This window comes from Stigmatopora nigra, chromosome 17 (genome assembly GCF_051989575.1).
Source record: "Stigmatopora nigra isolate UIUO_SnigA chromosome 17, RoL_Snig_1.1, whole genome shotgun sequence".
Lineage (NCBI taxonomy): Eukaryota > Metazoa > Chordata > Actinopteri > Syngnathiformes > Syngnathidae > Stigmatopora > Stigmatopora nigra.
In genome coordinates, this window is record NC_135524.1 from 557,240 (window position 1) to 574,970 (window position 17,731).

The 17,731-nt window shown below is 42.7% G+C and overlaps 1 protein-coding gene across 3 annotated transcripts; it reads left to right on the forward strand.

Moving 5' to 3' along the window:
• The first annotated feature begins 30 nt into the window (after positions 1-30).
• On the forward strand, positions 31-3,812 carry LOC144210402 (cGMP-dependent protein kinase 1-like). Of its 3 annotated transcripts, none has more exons than XM_077737057.1 (20): positions 31-229; positions 298-430; positions 662-728; positions 793-892; positions 956-1,069; positions 1,137-1,242; positions 1,350-1,413; positions 1,478-1,555; positions 1,638-1,732; positions 1,797-1,862; positions 1,927-2,001; positions 2,076-2,172; positions 2,227-2,366; positions 2,431-2,520; positions 2,579-2,720; positions 2,777-2,940; positions 3,012-3,134; positions 3,213-3,275; positions 3,343-3,409; positions 3,525-3,812. In XM_077737057.1, exons 1-20 carry the CDS (start codon positions 46-48, stop codon positions 3,621-3,623), a joined length of 2,067 nt encoding a protein of 688 aa, XP_077593183.1. In that variant the 5' UTR covers positions 31-45; the 3' UTR covers positions 3,624-3,812. The 3 variants fall into 3 exon arrangements, with proteins under 3 accessions (XP_077593183.1, XP_077593184.1, XP_077593182.1); XM_077737058.1 differs by having other exon boundaries at positions 2,076-2,130; XM_077737056.1 differs by having other exon boundaries at positions 2,076-2,366.
• The last annotated feature ends 13,919 nt before the right edge of the window (positions 3,813-17,731 follow it).

The following is a 17,731-nucleotide window of genomic DNA, read 5'->3' on the forward strand; positions in this document are numbered from 1 at the left end:
AATCCATGCACGAAATATTTGTATTTTGTCCCTTACAGTCAGTCGATGGCAGCGCCAAAGCCAGGCGGCGGCCTCCTCCGCGACCTGCAGGTGGCACTGCAGCTGAAGATCGAGGAGCTGATTGAGCGAGACACCCTCATCGACGAGCTGGAGTTGGAACTGGACGCCAAAGACCTGCTGATTGGACGTCTGCGGACCGAGTTGGAGCGCCGTTCCGGCGCCGCCCCAGGTGTGGGGTCAAGGGGTCACATGGACATAAAGATAGCAACTCAAGATGCCTTTTGTGGTATCCCTCAGGTGGCGCTCCGGCAACGACGTCGCCGGATGAACCCCAGCGGACTAAGAGACTGGCCATCTCGGCGGAACCCAGCGCCGTGGACCCGGCACAGCTGACGGACGTCACGTTGACCAGCTACGGCAAGAGCAAAGAGTGAGGAAATGCCAAAAATATTTTGGACGGAACGACATTTTGATAGCAAAGAGTTGTTACCAATGATTTGGTGTGTTATCAAAGACACAAAGCCACAGCTCAGTCTAGTGGCGAGGGAGTGAAAAAAACAAAATGGCGGTCTTTAAAGTCCCACTATGATATATATTTTTAAAAGTGATTGAATAGTATTAAAATTCCTAAACTTTGCATGGCTTTTGTGCTGGTGCGCAGGTCCAGTGAGCTAATCCAGAGAGCGCTGATGGACAACGACTTTATGAAGCACCTGGAACCTGGACAGGTGGAGCCCCGTCCGCCGTCGGTCGCACACCAGAACTGACGTGCGGGTGGTTCCCCGGGTCTAGATCTCCACCATCTTGGACTGCATGCGTCCCGCCGTCCTGGACAAAGGCTGCCGCGTCATCAAGGAGGGCGATGAGGGCTCCAGCGTCTATGTCCTGGAGGGTGAGATCTATAAATGGAGTATTTAGGGGTTGTGTGAATATCGCTGATTGGCTGTGTCATCAGAGGGCACGGTGGAGGTCAGCAAGGAGGGCAAGAAGCTGTGCATCATCGAATCCGGGAAGGTCTTTGGGGAGTTGGCTATTCTCTACAACTGCACCCGCACGGCCACGGTGACCGGTACGCACCCGTGAATAACCCACGAGCAAATCCACGGCGATGGTGACGGTGTGAGTGTGTTTTTTAGCGCTAACCGACATCAAGCTGTGGGCCATCGACCGTCAGGGCTTCCAAACCATCATGATGCGGACCGGCCTCATCAAACATACGCAGTATACCGAATTCCTCAGAAGGTAACCGTCCAATCACGTGTCAGGGAAAGTCATACCCGCATATGTGTTCACGTTTCTGAAATATGGGCATAACCCTCACACGAGCCTTGGCTCCGCCCCCTGATTAGCGTGCCGTCCTTCCAAGCCCTCCCCGAAGATATTCTCAGCAAGCTGGCGGACGTTCTAGAGGAGGTGAGACAGCACCCGTCAAATGTCAATCAAAAGTCCACTCACCTGACCTCTTACTTCATCAAAGACGCACTACAACGACGGCGAATACATCATCCGGCAGGGCGCCACGGGGGACACCTTCTTCATCGTCAGCGAAGGTCAGGTGAGGAGTAAAGGGGCGTGGCCCCACCTCCCGCTGGAATTTGAAGAAATCCCGGGAAAAATGCTCAAACATGGCCACACAGGTGGAGCTGTCGCAACAAAGCGCCTCCAGCGGCGAGCAGTCGCCGTCCAAGACGCTGACCAAGGGCGACTGGTTCGGCGAGCAGGCGCTGAAAGGGTGAGAGGCGTGGCCTGGACCCGGCGACGCCCACTCACGTTTTACCGGCCTCCTACTCTCGTAGGGAAGACGTGCGCACGGCCAGCGTGACGGCCGTGGGCGCTGTCACGTGCCTGGTGGTGGACAGAGAGTGAGTAGCAAGCGCAAATGTCCAACTGGAGACCATTCCAATATCCGTGTCTTTGACTCCCAAGGTCATTCAAGCAGCTGATTGGCGGACTGGAGGAAGTCAACGACCAGCAGAGCTACGATGACGACTTGAGAGCCAAGTGAGTGGCGAGGGCGACCGGCGAGAAAGCTACGCATAGCCACGAGCTAACCACCTTTGTATGTGGGCCTGCAGACGTCTGGCGGACGACGACTTCTTCTCCAGTGTCACGCTGGACGACTTCGATGTGGTCTGCACCTTGGGCGTGGGGGGCTTCAGCCGCGTGGAGCTGGTAGGCCGGTCGGCGAATACGGGGAAGCCCGTGGTTATGTTGACGTCCTTACAGGTGAGGCTAAAGAGCGATGGTGGGCGCTCCTTCGCCCTGAAGGTCCTGAAGAAGCGCCATATTCTGGATACCAGGCAGCAGGGACACATCATGTCAGAACGACGGATTATGATGGAGCTCCACAGCCCGTTTGTCATCAGGTGGTTCGCGGTGTCTCCGGTTGTCCCGCTAATTAGCAATGACAGGATTCTTGGTCGCCCGCAGGTTGTATCGGACCTTCCGGGACCCCAAATACTTGTACATGCTGTTGGAGGTTTGTCTGGGCGGCGAGTTGTGGACGCTTCTCCGAGACAGGTGAGCGCGCCCTGCTGAGGTCTCATCCCGACGCCATGTTTGATGGGATGACGGTTAGGGGCTGCTTTGATGACGCCACCACGCGGTTCTACGCGGCGTGCGTGATGGAGGCCTTGGCGGAGCTCCACTGCAAGGGGATCATCTACCGAGACCTCAAACCGGAGAACATCATCTTGGACCATCGAGGCTACGCCAAGCTGGTGAGTAGTCGGCGGGGAAACCCAGGTTCACCGCTTACGTGACGCGCTGCCATCAGGTGGACTTTGGCTTCGCCAAGAAAGTGGGCCTGGGCAAGAAGACCTGGACCTTCTGTGGCACCCCCGAGTACGTGGCCCCGGAGATCATCCTCAACAAAGGTCACGACAGCTCGGCCGATTGCTGGTCGTTGGGAATCCTGATCTTCGAGCTCCTCAGCGGAAGGTCGGCACGGCGCCGCCTTCGCCCGAATCCGCGCTCGGGCTTGACGGCCTCCCGCGTTTGGGATCCCCCAGTCCGCCGTTTTCCGGTTCCGACCCCATGAAGACTTACAACGTCATCCTGAGGGGCATCGACATGGTGGAGTTCCCTAAAAAAATTAACAAGAGCGCCACCAACCTCATCAAGAGACTCTGCAGGTACACTTAAAAAAAACGTGACCCATAGAGACTCGAACGGGGAACTTTTTGGTGATAGCCGCTCACCATCACTTTCAGGGACAACCCATCGGAGCGTCTGGGGAACCAGAAGAACGGCGTCAAGGACATCCAGAAGCACAAGTGAGGACGCCATCTAACCCGCGTGGCGCTGCCTATGACTTTAAGCTCCTCCCCTTCCTCCCCTCAGGTGGTTCGAGGGCTTCAACTGGGACGGCCTCCGCCAAGGAACCGTAGAGTCTCCCTTCACGCCGACGGTGAGCGCCGCCGTTTCCTAGAAGGCGGCCAACCGTCCGTCAGTCTTTGGTTCCGTTAACATCCGAGCGCGGGTTCGATGCCGCCGTCCCAAAGCATGTGTGTTTTGTTCGCCAGGTGGAGGGCCCGCTGGACAACAGGAACTTTGACGACTTTCCCGCGGACGGAGAAGATCCGCCCCCTGATGACGAGTCGGGTTGGGACCAGGAGTTCTAACCACCATTTTTTTATTTTTATTTTTTAAATTGAATTGAATGCTTTTATTGTCATGATACAAGTATAATGAGATCAAATCAAATTAATAATAACAATAAATAATCCAGAACTAATAACAATGAATAAATATAATCAATAAATTCATTAGTATTCATTCATTTATTCATTTTCTGAACTGCTTTGTCCTCGCCTGGGGTGCTGGAGCCTATAAACAAATAAATAAATGGAAGTAGTAAATTATTAGTTATTTCTTTTCTTTTGTTTAAGTATCATGTTTGTATTCCTATGGGGCTCAGGCAAACATTTATGACCATAAAAAATGAAAATAAGATAAAACTGAAGCAAAAGGCAGAGGGCTAATCAGTGGCAGGTTCGCAATGAGGAAGAGAAACTGCACAGGTGCAAAACCATGTGCGTCATTACGCACATTGCACTTCCTGTGTAAGCAAAAAACACAAACATTTCCACGCAATTGCTTTGCTGTTCCACAAAAAGAAGATAAAGCAATCAAAACAAGCGATCTTTTCCCATCAAAAAGGCATCCAAGACGTGGTTTGCATGGAGCATGCAAGTAATAAGGCAGGATTATTATTAATATTTTTATATTTTAGCTCTCATCCACAACTAGTCAATAACAAACTTTTTAAAGGATCGCAAAAGTTTGAGCCACGTGTTATTTTTGATGGGAATGCAAAGAAACGCTTTGTGCACTATTTTTCTTGCTTTCATGAGTTTTATTTTAAATTTTTTTACGTGTATCATAATAATTATTGGTGCATTTTGCCAAAAATCACCCACGAGTTGAGGACCCAGCTTCTATTTTGTGGACCTTTTTTGGATGGATCAGAGGACATCAACAAAAAGGAAAAAGGACATTATTGACGTTGTGACGATTTCCAAAGATGGAGAATTTATCATTTGGAAAAATGGACTCGTCATTATGGAAAAACGGATGAGGAAGATTGCTCGGTGAGTACCAAAATATACATTTCTTTCCTAGTATTGGTCATCCTTGAAATGTGGTCCATTGTTTAAACATATTTTTATAATTCTCTTTCAAACCACATTTAAAACACATTTTAAATACAAATATTGACATAATATTTTGACATCAAACCCAATAACTTGACTTTTGACCTAGTTTATGCTACAAGCCAATTGGGCAAGACGTGATATTATGACATATATCACAACAGTATTTCACATCCAAGGATAATGAGACGCAAACATGTAATACGTAATAGTTACCACAGGAGGGCGGTATTTCCTTGACAATAGTATTTTATATTATGTTGCATTCACAAAGCCATTCAAATGAGATATAATCATTGTTTAAATCGGATGCAATTGAATGGTGGGGGTCTGAGTTATGTAATGTGGTAAAATGTTTTTTTAAAAAGGTCTAATACCCATGGTAAGTGTTTTGTTGTTGTTTTTGTTGCATTTTCCCCCAAATTTAAAGCTTTATGTAGTATTATCTCCTCCCAGCTCTCCCTAATATACAAGTAGAAAAGAGCATTATTTACAGCAATATAGCCAATGTTTATGCCTTTATTTGGAAATGGTTTGTTGAGATATGTAGGCAACAGAAGTAGACTTGAATTGATATTATTTAAGAGGCTGACAGTGGGTTCTTTGATTGTGCGCTGCCTGCGTCATAGTTTTTGCAAAGCCTTCACTTTCTTGCCACAGCGAAGCCTTGTAATTATTTCACAGTGTCAAATCCTCAATCACGTCACCCATCCATAAATCATATGACTCAAAACCCACTCAATGACATATTTTTGGGCACGCTGTGTGATTGTTCACCAATAAATTAGAGTTCCTTGTGAAAAGTTTTTAAGCACCCACAAAAATAACCAGATTTTCCTGATTTGTTGTCTGAATTTGTAATAAAAGTTATCAAATGGCTTTGGAATAAGAACTTTTTTAGGCATTATCTGAGGAAGAAATATAGCATGAGTTGTGATTGTTTCAGAATTCTGATTAGTTCGCTCGGGTGTGCTCCGGCACCCCCGGGGTTGGTACATTTGTTTGTCTTTGGCAAGGTTGAATTTGGACTTGGTGGTAGTGAGAATATTTGTGAATTTAACGTTTTTTTTTTGTTGAGAATTTGCTATTTTCCTAGTTGACCCTTCATTATTCTAACTTTTTAATATATATATTTTTATTTAGGACTATAAGATATTATGTTTATCCCAGGTTCAGTTTCAGAGTCCATTTTATTCCATGTAATTCAGCAGAAATTCATAACTCTGGCAAAGGTTAGCGAAAAAAGGAGATTTTAAATGGGATGTGTCGCCATGGTAACCAGATGCTGCGAAGATGTTAGCATCCCGCATCACCAGTTCTTCTCTGTTACATAACTTTTGCTGCCCTGTGATTGGCTAGGGTGTCCTAGCTACTTCAAAAATTGAACTTCGTTCCAAATATTTCACGTTTTTGTAAATAGCGCATGCTAATACGTAATGAGCGCCGTCTAACTTCAGAGCAAAAGACCCCAGGCCAGCGTGGAAGGAAGCGGAATACATTTCAGGGCTCGGGGTCTTATCTCCGTCGTCCACATACGTCGAATTTGACTCCGGGGGGCACGCTGGGGGCCGTGGGGGTGAACCTGAGGTGAGAACACGCCAGAAACCAAGTCAGGTTGAAGTTGAGGTCCCGTGACCTGAAAATGACAAGGTAAAGGGGGTCACGGGAGGGCCGGGAAGACATTGTTTTGATCAATTCCAATCATTTGGTTATTTAACTCCGCACTTCAGGGTCTGCGCTCCATCATCTCATTAAGCAAATGTGGACAGAGCGAGGAGGGGGGGGGGGGTGTACTATGGGGAGGACTTGGGGAGTAGGACATTAAATATGGACGTCTGGGTCTTCCGTTTTGATAGCATGCAATAGCTAAGTGATGTAAAAGGCTGTCTTACTGGTGTAACCTGATACAGGGTTAATGCAAAAGAACATTTTTGTGTTATTTGGGTATTTCAAGTGGTTTTCATGTGATTTTTTGCAAAAAAACATCTTGTTTTAGCCATTTTGGATTGTCTCGATCACTGCTAGCAAACGAAAACTCTCATAAATGCTCATATTATCATGCTTTATGTGCTAAATTTGCCTTTTCACGATGTAAATATAGGGTGTCAGTAAGCAATGTAGTCAGATAGTCGAGATGTCTGTGTCATACAGGGAAATCTACACCATTTGGGCACCCCATTGACTTTTAAGTGCGGCCTATGTGCCGTTTTTTATGGCTTATTAAGGGGAAATGCAATCTTTTATAAGGGGATCAATTGGCTGAGGTTGCCAGATATGCAATTGCACCAAATGAGCAGTTAAAATCGGAACTAAAGTTTCTATCTTGGTGTAAATTTTGTATCATTTCCTATCGATATTGAGCTGATTTTTGGGCATTTCTAGATCCAGTTGGTGTATAGTCTTCTTCTTCTTTTAATGAATTTGTGTGGAAAAACCTCCATTTGACTGATTTATTCATATTGCGGGTTATCCATCAGGTTCCAGCCATTGATATGGGCTTGTTGAAGTAGTATATTTTCATGTGACGCCACGCTCAAAGTTAGGGAGCCCTTCAAGATAAAAGCGCGTCTATATATTTACAGTCAAAGTATTGCAGCTATGGCCGCCTCAGCCGCTTTGTTTTCCCGCGTGACAAGGACTCATTAGCACCTTAAAAGCGCCACGTATGAAAAGAAACAATAAAGTCGGGTATTAAACGGGAGTGGATGATTTTGATGTGCGTATCCCAGCTCGCTACAACAAAGGAGGCAGTGATCTACAAACATTGTTGTCTTTCAAAGGCACCGCCACTTTTATTCCCCGGTGTTTAGGCGCGGATTCCCGAGGGATGGCGCAGCAACTATTGGCCTGACTTTTTGCCTCCTAGCGTATACAACGTTGCTAACGTTGCTAGCGTTGATAGCTTTTGTGTGGAAAAGCCAACAAAGAGCTTCCGCCAAAATGATTGAAATTGAATAAAGCGCTACTGGCGTTGACTTCAGCTTTTTTTGCAGGAAAATTAATTGAATTGAATGTTTTTATTGTCATTATAGTATAGTATAATGAGATTTAAAGCTACACCATGAAGGCCACAAATAACAACAGACAAATAATCAATAATGATGATAGTAGATGAATAATTCAATAAATAAGTAGTCAAAACAATGACAAAGTGATAAATAATCAATACGAAATAATAAATTATCAATAATAAAATAAAAATAATAGATAATCAATAAAATAATAATAATAAATCATCAATAATAAAATAATAAGAATAGATAATCCATAAAATAGCATTTATAGATAATCAATAATGAAATTAAAATAATAGATAATCAATCAAATAAAATTGATAGATAATCCATACCAAAATAAAAATTATAGATAATCAATAATAAAATAATAATAATAGATAATCAATAAATAAGCAATAGATAAGTAATAAATAAATTAGTTAATATAGGTTGCCCTCGACAACTACAAATTTGTTTGAAAACTACAATCGTAAAGTCCTCTTATATCTTATATTCCGGCATGATCGCCCCCTACTGTTCTGGAGTCAGAAGTCACCTGTTCAATTGTGTTTACATGACCGTTTTCAGTCATCACATTGAAAGTTTTAGCCCTCTTGTTGTGTAAATAATGAATCTTCTTCCATGTTCACATGGGCTTTTCCTTCTTTGTGATGACTTTTAGAAAAATACATTTTTAAGCCGCCACAAAACCAAGCTATTCGACTTTAAATGTCTTTTTCTAAGCCTCGAACTCCGTCTTTCCTTTTATACAATTTCCTTCCCGCGCCAATACCTCAAAAACCAGCAACGTTCATTTAGATACTTGAGGTCAATCCAAGAAGATATTCAAGAAAATGTTTACACAAACACACCAGGAAAGCATTACATTTAGCACACGCGTCTTTTAGTTCAAAAGGTTGAGGAGAGCTACATATGACATCACTTTTTATAGCGGGCATTTCCCTGCCGTGGCCCTCCATTTTCATCCTGGCCATTACTTCCCCGTCGGATTGTTTAATTAATCCACGCCGTTAGCGCTCACATTAGGATGAGCGAGCACCACTCTTGATAGGTGCTCATCCTCGCCGTTTCCTCGCCGTGATCGCCGATCAATTATGACGTGGCGCCCATAACTCGTGAAAAAATGGCGACGTGACTTTGCCTCCTTGTCCTTTTTTTTATCTAAATCGATAAAGGTTGAGGTTTTCACCTTGCTCGTTGCTTTTGTCCTTCTCGTGCCTTCTTTTTCTTAAAAAAAAATACATATTTTATTGCAGGGTGCTTAAATTCTAAGCACTTTTCCATAATTGTTAGCTGCATATTTTTTTTTGCATAGTAAGATGGTGTGTGGGAAACATATTGTGGTACTAAATCCCTATTTTAAGTCAATCTGTGGGTTGTGTTTGTTAAATAAAGCTTTCATTGTACTTCTATAATGGATTTCAGTTCAGTATTGATGTGTTTTTGCGTCAAAATATATAAAATTGTGCATGTTTTTGATGGAATTTGAAGAAAACGATTAGCTTAGCCAGATCCATCGGGTTGGTTTGTTGTGTCGCTAACTTCATATTTTCAACTCATATTTACTGGCCTTGATAATTGAGGGATTCAGAATTCATTTTTTTGGCATGCAGACTGAAAGACGGCGCCCCCGTTTTCAAGTCTAGCAAAAGGCCGTTAGCCCGTTATCCTTGGCTTTGCGGTATCCATCTTGTGGAAGATGCTCGGCATTATCAAGTGAAGGTGATGATGTTATGAATGAAGCCGGCCGCTCATGCAAGGTAAAGGCGACCACTCTGTCACTCACGGGCCTTGGAAATCCAAGCGGAGTCCTTGACGACCAATGCCAGCGCAGCCTGAATGATGGCTGTCGTGAGAAAACCCCCATAACCAAAGATCCGGCTGTTGTCAAGTCCAGGATCCCGAAAAACTCTTAAAGCAACACCATTCCTTTTATTCCATCCGAGCGATTAAAAAGCCGCCATTCCCATCCGCGTCCACTCGACAAACAGCGAATAAATCAGCGTTCCTGCTTTTAATAACAAGCCCCGGCCGGCCTTGATTGTTTTGACTCAAAACAGATGTGCACATCCATAGCGTTTTGCCAACAGACCTGGCGGCCATCTTGTCTCATACTACAACATCCGGCAGCAGCGGGGGACCACATGAATGGCGTCCCCCCCCCCCCCCCCCCACCGCTCCCCATGGTCCCCTTTTTATTCCGACACCTCCCAATTGCTGCCTTGTATGTAAGAAAAGGGGAAAAAAAATCAAACACGGTAGTAACAGGCCATTTTTTTTCTTCTCCAGCCTTGTAAAGTAAACTTGAACACATTTTTGCCCCAAGGCCCCGACAAAATAAAACAGCATACCCTTGATGTCAGCCCCAAACAGCGGCCATGTTTATTAGATTTGACCATCTGGGTTTTGCGCCTTTTTGACGGACATAGTGTTAAAAAATAGGCCCAAAAAACACAGAAAATGATTAAAAAATGACAATGATTGATTTAAAAGGTGCAAAATCAGGAAATTTAATATACATCTATACTCTTCATTTAAATTTGATCCTAAAACAGAAAGTCAGCACTCATGATTGATTTTCTCGGACCGCACAAAATGATGCGGCGGGCCAGATTTGGCCCGAGGGCCGCCACTTTGATACCCATGATATAGTAAATAACTTGTCAAAAAAAGGCATTGTGAAGCCCCTCGAAATGACTCGTTAGAGTTCAGGGACCCAAGCAGTGGGTAGCCTTGAGGTGTCCAAATATGAAATAGCATCATCCGGTATGCAAGTACGCCGTATACGTTCGTCCGTCCGTCCGTGGCCTTATGTCGCACACTTGATGGGATGGGATGATGTCACAAATCTCTTTTCCCCGTCAGACCTCAGACGGAGGTCAGGAAGTACTTCAAATGGACTTTACGGGCGCAATACTTTGATTTCTCCACAAAAAAAGTCAATCTTTGGGTACTCCCACATCCTAAAAAACATGTATGCTAAGCTAGCGGGTTGAAAATGCTAAATTGGCCTTGAGTTTCAAGTGATAGATTGTCCATCTTGCTTTCAGGGTGTCCAAGGGTTGTCTGGGATAGGCTCCAGCACCCCCTGTGAGCCTGGTGAGGGTAGGCAGTTGAGAAAATGAAGGAATGAGCCTCCACTGTAATTGGTTAGAAACTGGTTGCCATGTATATACTTAGATGTGCAGAAATGATGTGATTTTGGAGAAATAAAATGTCATTGTTTGTTAAATGGCATTTTTGAAAGGTCTCCAAAAATGGGATTTGATTGTTAAAAGTTTTTTTTGTGTGCAAGAAAAGTATTTGAGCTCCATTCCTGTCTAGCCCTGATAATGGCCATTTGAAATCCTGCTTTTGAATGGGAGACAAAAGTAGTGTTGAAATTTTGCACGACGGGCGTCATTTTGTGTCAAAGGTGGCCCGCTCCATCACAATGTCCTGTTTTTGCCTCAAAAGTAGACGGCAATCTTTAGCCAGGATTTCCTAGCGGCCAAAATATACACTCCACAACAGATTCATGTCCAACAAGGGACGCTTCATTCTTAAATCAGGTCAACAAACAGTAGTTTGAGACAGATTTTGCCTACTGGAGACAGTTACAAAATCAATTGCTAGCTTAGCATTGACTCCAAACTCTACATTTCCTAACCTTCTCTATGATTGGTTGTCCTTTACCTCATCCTGCCCCCGATTGGCTGCCCTCCGATTCGCGTCGTGCCCCACCTGGTGCTCATAGTTAGCTGGGATAGGCTCCGGCACCCCCTGCGACCCTGAAAATGAATGAGTCATTGACTCTTTTCTGTTAGCAATTTTGTTGTCATAATTTTATGGGGTTTATAATACTTTTCTATTCATTTCTGTAGATTACATGTGGTTTATGATTGGTAGGTCTTTAAAAAAACCCGTTTTCACTTGAAAACGTTGTGGTTTTTGATGAAACGGGTGTCAACAATTCCCACCAAATGCTCTTTCCTTTCCTGGACGGACTTCTTTACTATTAACGGAAGTGTGTGGCACTAACGCACTCTGTCAGGAGGCCGTGTGCTATTGATTTCAACACTGTGTGACGCTAACGCACTCTGACAGGTCGCCGAGACCGGAGACCGTTCCGTCCGCCAGGAACCCACATCACGTGGGTCCACAAAAACGCTCTCAGATGTGAGCCAAAAGATGGCCGTCTTTTTTTGTATCATAATTAGTTTTTAAGGCCTATATAAGTATATTGAAGGTTTATATAAGTGTATTTGTATGTTAAAGGCTTGTATAAGTAACCAGCATGGGTTTGTACTACGTATATGTTTAAGGTACGAAAGCCTATCTACAGTCACATGTTTTATCTGTTTTAACAGTACACAATTTTGCCGTCTCACTCAATCGCCATTTTAATTGTTTTCATGACGTTCTCCATTTTTCCCAGAAATGGCTCGAGAAGCCATTTTTACCAAAAGTAAAAACAAGCTAATGTAACTAACATCCATACTCGGGTGGAAAAAAATGTTTCCTGTAAACAGACTTCATGCTTTTGAGTTTACAGGAAATTATGAGAGAAAAAAAAACACACACAGTAGAGAAGTTAATTGCTTTGGAAATTAGTAAAAACCTCGGACTCATTGCGGTCATTTTTGTAATATATTAGTCACTATGTGAGACATTTGCGGTCAGCATTTAGGGGGTGCTTGACCAATGTAGACCTTGTTGACCTTAACTAACAAATACGACTTTTTCCAAGAACGCTAAGTTGTACTAGTAAACACAGTGACCTCAGCTAATAGCCTGAAAACCTGTTTTGGGGAAGAAATAGGATTAAAACCACCCATTTTTAGACGCTTATCTTGGTCAGGTTCATACTGCACTTTAGCCTATCCCACGGGTGTCCAAGTGGTGGCCCGGGGGCCAAATCTGGCCCTCCGCATCATTTTGTAGGGCCCGAAAAAGTAAATCATGAGTGCAGACTTTTTGTTTTAGGATCAAATTCACTTTTGTTGTCTATTTTTTATTTATTTACGACATTATTTTTTAAAAAAACATTTTGAAATGTAGTGGTTGGTTGGTTGATGTCATCCAAAGGCAGTAGAAAAGCAATCCTGAATCATTCCACGCTAGTCTGTAAGTAATGAGCGGCTTTGAATGAGCGCTTTGACGGCAGCCACTTGAAACAGTGTACGCACTGTTTTCAGCCCGTTGGACTCACCCGGCACGACTTGACTGCCTACTAATGATCTCCAAATGTGTTTTGTGCCTTTTACTGACCTGCAATACCCCCCCCCCCACCCCACCCCTTTTCCAACATATAAAAAGTAATTAGACTTTTGCTGTTATAACCAGCCTATTTTCATAGACCTTTTTATATAGTCTACGCAAAAAAACGACCAAAAAACTCCATAAAAATAGCACATAGCGGCAATTCATATGCAGGATTTTCAAAATAAAAGACATTGTACATTTTGACTTTTTTAATAGGCACGAGGAAGGACGTTAAAAAGCCCAAAATAGGCATTTATTTAGCTTTTGCGCTTAAGCCGATACGTATATGTTTTTTTTGTTTAGCCAGGAATTTGCTCAGCAAGAGAACACTTAATCCTGACGCTTCAAGACGACCAAATTTGGAGTGCTAATGTTTTTGTTGCGTTCTCATTGGATCACAAGTTGGAATCTTGAATTTAGATATGTCCACATGGAAGGAATTTTCATTTTTTTTTGTCATTTATTGCGTTTTTCGGTTTGGAAATCCGATCCGTCTCTTTAAATTTGGATCGTAAATCGATCGGTTAGCATAAAATTGAGCAAAGTTGACGACGTACTAAAGTATTTCATAAAAATGTCGGGAAAAAGAGAATGAATAGGTCTTACGGTGGTGACTGGCGTTTTAAATGCTGCCACATAATATAGTATTTAAGCAGTAGAAAATGGCAGACATGAAAACACACCTTTTTAGTGCTTCCATCATTATTTTTCTGTTTTGTTTTGACTTTTAATTCCCAATGTTTATTCATCTGGCAGCTGAGTAGACCACTGCCAAAAATGTTTCCACGTTACGCTCAATTTAAACCCATTGAATAAACCATCACCATATAACATGCTTAACATATACTACCATCTTTCCAAAAGATGTAAAATGAAGTACTATCAAACCAAGAAACATTTGAAATGTTTCATCATAGCGGTATTTTTGTATATACTTTAAATATCAAGCTTTTTTCAGTCCGTATTAAGAGATTTCTTTTGACTTAAGATTATGTTAAGCACACCTAACGTCTACAAATCTTTGTATACAGACACAGAACACTGTATTACTGCATTTTTTTTAAATTTAATTGGATTTATTTGAGCTAAAGTCTGCTTTTGAGATAAAGTTTCTGGGCTTTACTAGCAAAAGCGCCGTTTGGCTAAGTTACCCAAAAAATGCCAAGCAGATTTCTGCTTTGGAGAACTATGGCGGTATTAAGGATAGCCGCCATCACGTGACCAAAAAATGGCTTAAAAATGTTTTTTTTTTCTTCCCGGGCAGAATCTAAAAGAATGGATTCCAATAAGAATAAATCATCCATCTAGGGGATATAATATGTATGAAAAGAGTGATTATATAGACAAGGATTTTCAATAGAAGCCAACTTGAATGAAAAATGCAATGACCAGAAATGATTAACAATATATATAAAGGCAAGCTAAAATGTACTAAAGTGAAAGAACACAGTACAAAGTGCGTATACATTGAATTGAATGCCTTTTTTGTACTATGACATTTCAAGCTTCACTATAATAACTAACTTTTTTGTAGTACTATTATTAATTCATTTGTGTATTTTATTATTCTTTTTTTATTTTAACATTTTGACTCACTTTTTGACAAAAAAACGCCATACAATCAGAAAATATTACCATATAAATGATACTACGAGTTTAAAAAACGTTTGTACGCCAGCCAAAATCATAACATAAAAACACATTCACCACTAAAAACATTCTCTAAATCATCCAAAAATCCCTGTAATTTGAACCAAAACGCCATCTACCCCCCCCCCCCCCCCCCACATTAAAACCGATTTCAAATGCCAATCCAAATAAATGTCCCCAATCCCCTTCAAAAACCCCTCGTGTTTGATAAAATTCAATAGAGAGCAGCCTATTAGTCTTCCATTACAGTCCTTTTCCTGGGCTTTGTTGAAAGAAACAGCAGCAAGACCAGATCCCCCGATAAAAAACGGCACACTTGTACATGTGTATGTAACTTTTCAATCGCCCCCCCCCACCCGCCGATTCTGTTCTCCGCCACTGGGAACGTTACCGTAACCCGACACTGTCCAAATATTTTGCCGACATAACGGCGGGATCCCGCGGCTCCACTTTTTCTTCCTTTACAATGGCTCCTTATTCGAGCCAGTGATGTAACCCGACTAGGTGTTACTGTTAGAAAGCAAGCAATTACTAGCTCATTAATATGAAATGAGCTGCCCCGCTAGTACAGCTCGATGCTTATCGCCATCTTGCTTTCAGTCTGGGATAAATAAGCGCTAGGTGAAAGTGACAGCTGGCTATCTACAAAACAGTAAAAAGAATTAGCATAAAGAACTGGAAAATTATTGTCCTCGATGTGACTTCTGCAAACACATAGTCAAAAAAGTCATTTAAAGGGAAAATGTGGATGACGAGAGGAGATATGTTGTCACAAACACCGTCAAAACAGCTGAAACGGACTACTCACAACTGGTTTGAACCCATAGAAATCTGCTTGGGTTCGATACCCGAAAAATAGGCGCCTCAAATCAGACATTGCCGGTTAGTAATAATAATAACAGCCAAGACAAACTGACTCAAAGACACTTTCAAGTCTCCTAACTTTCGTGATAGAGTGCACGCTGAAGTAAAGTCATAAATATTACAAAGCATTTCCCATTTGAGTGAAATGGAGAGCATTTCCACAACATGCCGTTAAACCTGGAACATTTTTTTTCGTAAACGTGGTGAGGATTGTGTTGGCGTTTATTATTTTTTCTTATATTTTTTCCATCCCATCTCACTAATCAGACAGGAAGTGCGAAGGGAAAGATCCCTCCTGAAGGAGGAAAAGGCCTGCTTCCCTTTTATCATATTCTTAAGGATAGCAAAGCCGCTGACGTTCGTCTTGGGGAAACGGCCTTGGATTTATTTCATAAAGGAACAATACATATTCATGAATATATCTATCCTATGTGTAAATAGGTAAGATTATAGCCAAAGGCTAATTTCTATCTTTACTCTCTTGTGGGTGGCAATACTGACGAGGATAGCTTTCAAATTTGGGGCACTTTTTTCCATTCCATTCAATGCTTTTATTGTTATTCTACAAATCTACTAAAATTTAAAGCCTCACCACAAAAGTACACAAATAACAACAAAAATAAATTATCAATACATAAGTAACAAATATATAAGTAGTCAACATAGAAATAAATAAATGGTCACATAAATAAGTACAGTACTCGGACGTTTGGTCGCCCGGACGTTTGGTCCCCCGGACGTTTGGTCGTATGGAACGGCCCTCTTTTGATAATCTTTTGGTTTCTCTTTTTTTTAATTGATTTGGCGGCAGTTACGGAGTAGATGCATGATCCGAGGGTCCGGGTAAAGTCAGTGGGGGGGGGGGCGGCAAGTTGAGGTTTATGGAGATTTATGGCCCCTTCCGAGGGTCCCTAATTGCCTCCTCCTCCGTGGGTAGTCCGAGGAGGCCGGCGCTGGGCGGTGGGCCGTAACCGGCGGCGGGGCTCCCGCAAGGTGGGCTCGCTAAACTCATGTTTATTCAGACTTGTTATGGAGACAAATGGACAAGTGGACATGGGAGGGGAGACTGCAAAACCACGGGGCAACAGAAAGACATCTGCTCCACCTGGTTTCAGACTTCAACTTGGCCTTCATGGGTGGTGCATAGTGATTGGTTGCAGGTTTTTGAGGGAGGCGTGGCTTGTAATGAGACAAAATACACTCTTAAATTGGACTTATGTCTTTTTACTTGCAATTTAGACTCGCAGTTTCACAAACAAAAGAACTACTAAAATCCAAATGTTGGAATTGAATCAATACACTCCGAAAAGTAGCAAATGTGGGCTAATTGACGTTAGCATTTGTGTTAGCATCTCCCCTATTTTTCCACTAGCAAGTGTTTGATGAAAAGTCATGTAACCCAAGCTATTTGACCCTTCAGGATGCTCATTAGGAGATTACCTTGTTATTACGTATTATCCTCCCTCCCTCCATCCCTCCTTCTTTCCCTCCCGAGAAAAACAGCGGTGGGAACACAACCCGATGCATAAATGAAATGGCTTCCATGAAGCCATCTGGATACTTTTTCCAGCTCCGTCCAACTTCTGCTTCTGGGATTTTAATGAGTAGACATGTCAAACTAGTACAGAAAAATGATTCTACTATACATTGAGGGTTTTTTTCTAATCATAAAACATAGAACAGATTAGTGGTTACCTTGTAAAAACAACACTAGGATGATGTAATATGATTAGTATTGATTTATACCAATTGTGTACTTCATTGGCCACTAGGGGCAGTGAAACAAGTTAAAATACTTTTAAAAAGAAGTACTTGCCTATTGCGGAAGACCACGAAACGTATTAACCGCGATAAATGAGGGATTACTGCATAAATAAGTCATAGTCATTGTGAATTGTGATGAACTGACGTCAATTTCCTTAAAAAAAACAAAAACATGACATTCCAGCTTCTCGTATTTATGTCCTTATGACACAAACAACATCATCAGCCATTCCCTGTCTGTTTAAATCCCCCACATCACTTCATTCCACCACTCGATAATAATCATCCGATCGTCACGAGACGTCACACCAAATCAAGCGCCGTGAATCCAAATAATGTCATGGCGTCCAATCATGAAGACGTTGACGCTGTCATGGAGCGCAAAACCAAGGAACGCTGCCGCCTTCTCGCTCGGATGACTCACACTTTTTACGTCGCCTGCTCCTCCAAAGAGCATCAAGTCAGCTGTCAAACATAATTAAAGCGGCAAAACATGGAAAATGGCAGCGTGTGACGGAGCGCGGTTGCCAGGTCTGA

What these genes read in the sequence shown, in the direction of transcription:
- LOC144210402 (XM_077737056.1), top strand. Translation starts at nt 46, where the DNA reads ATGGCAGCGCCAAAGCCAGGCGGCGGCCTCCTCCGCGACCTGCAGGTG. An exon ending in AGCACCTGGAACCTGGACAG is followed by an intron (nt 729 to 792) that starts GTGGAGCCCCGT and finishes CCCCGGGTCTAG; the next exon opens with ATCTCCACCATCTTGGACTG. An exon ending in AGTCTCCCTTCACGCCGACG is followed by an intron (nt 3,410 to 3,524) that starts GTGAGCGCCGCC and finishes TTTGTTCGCCAG; the next exon opens with GTGGAGGGCCCGCTGGACAA.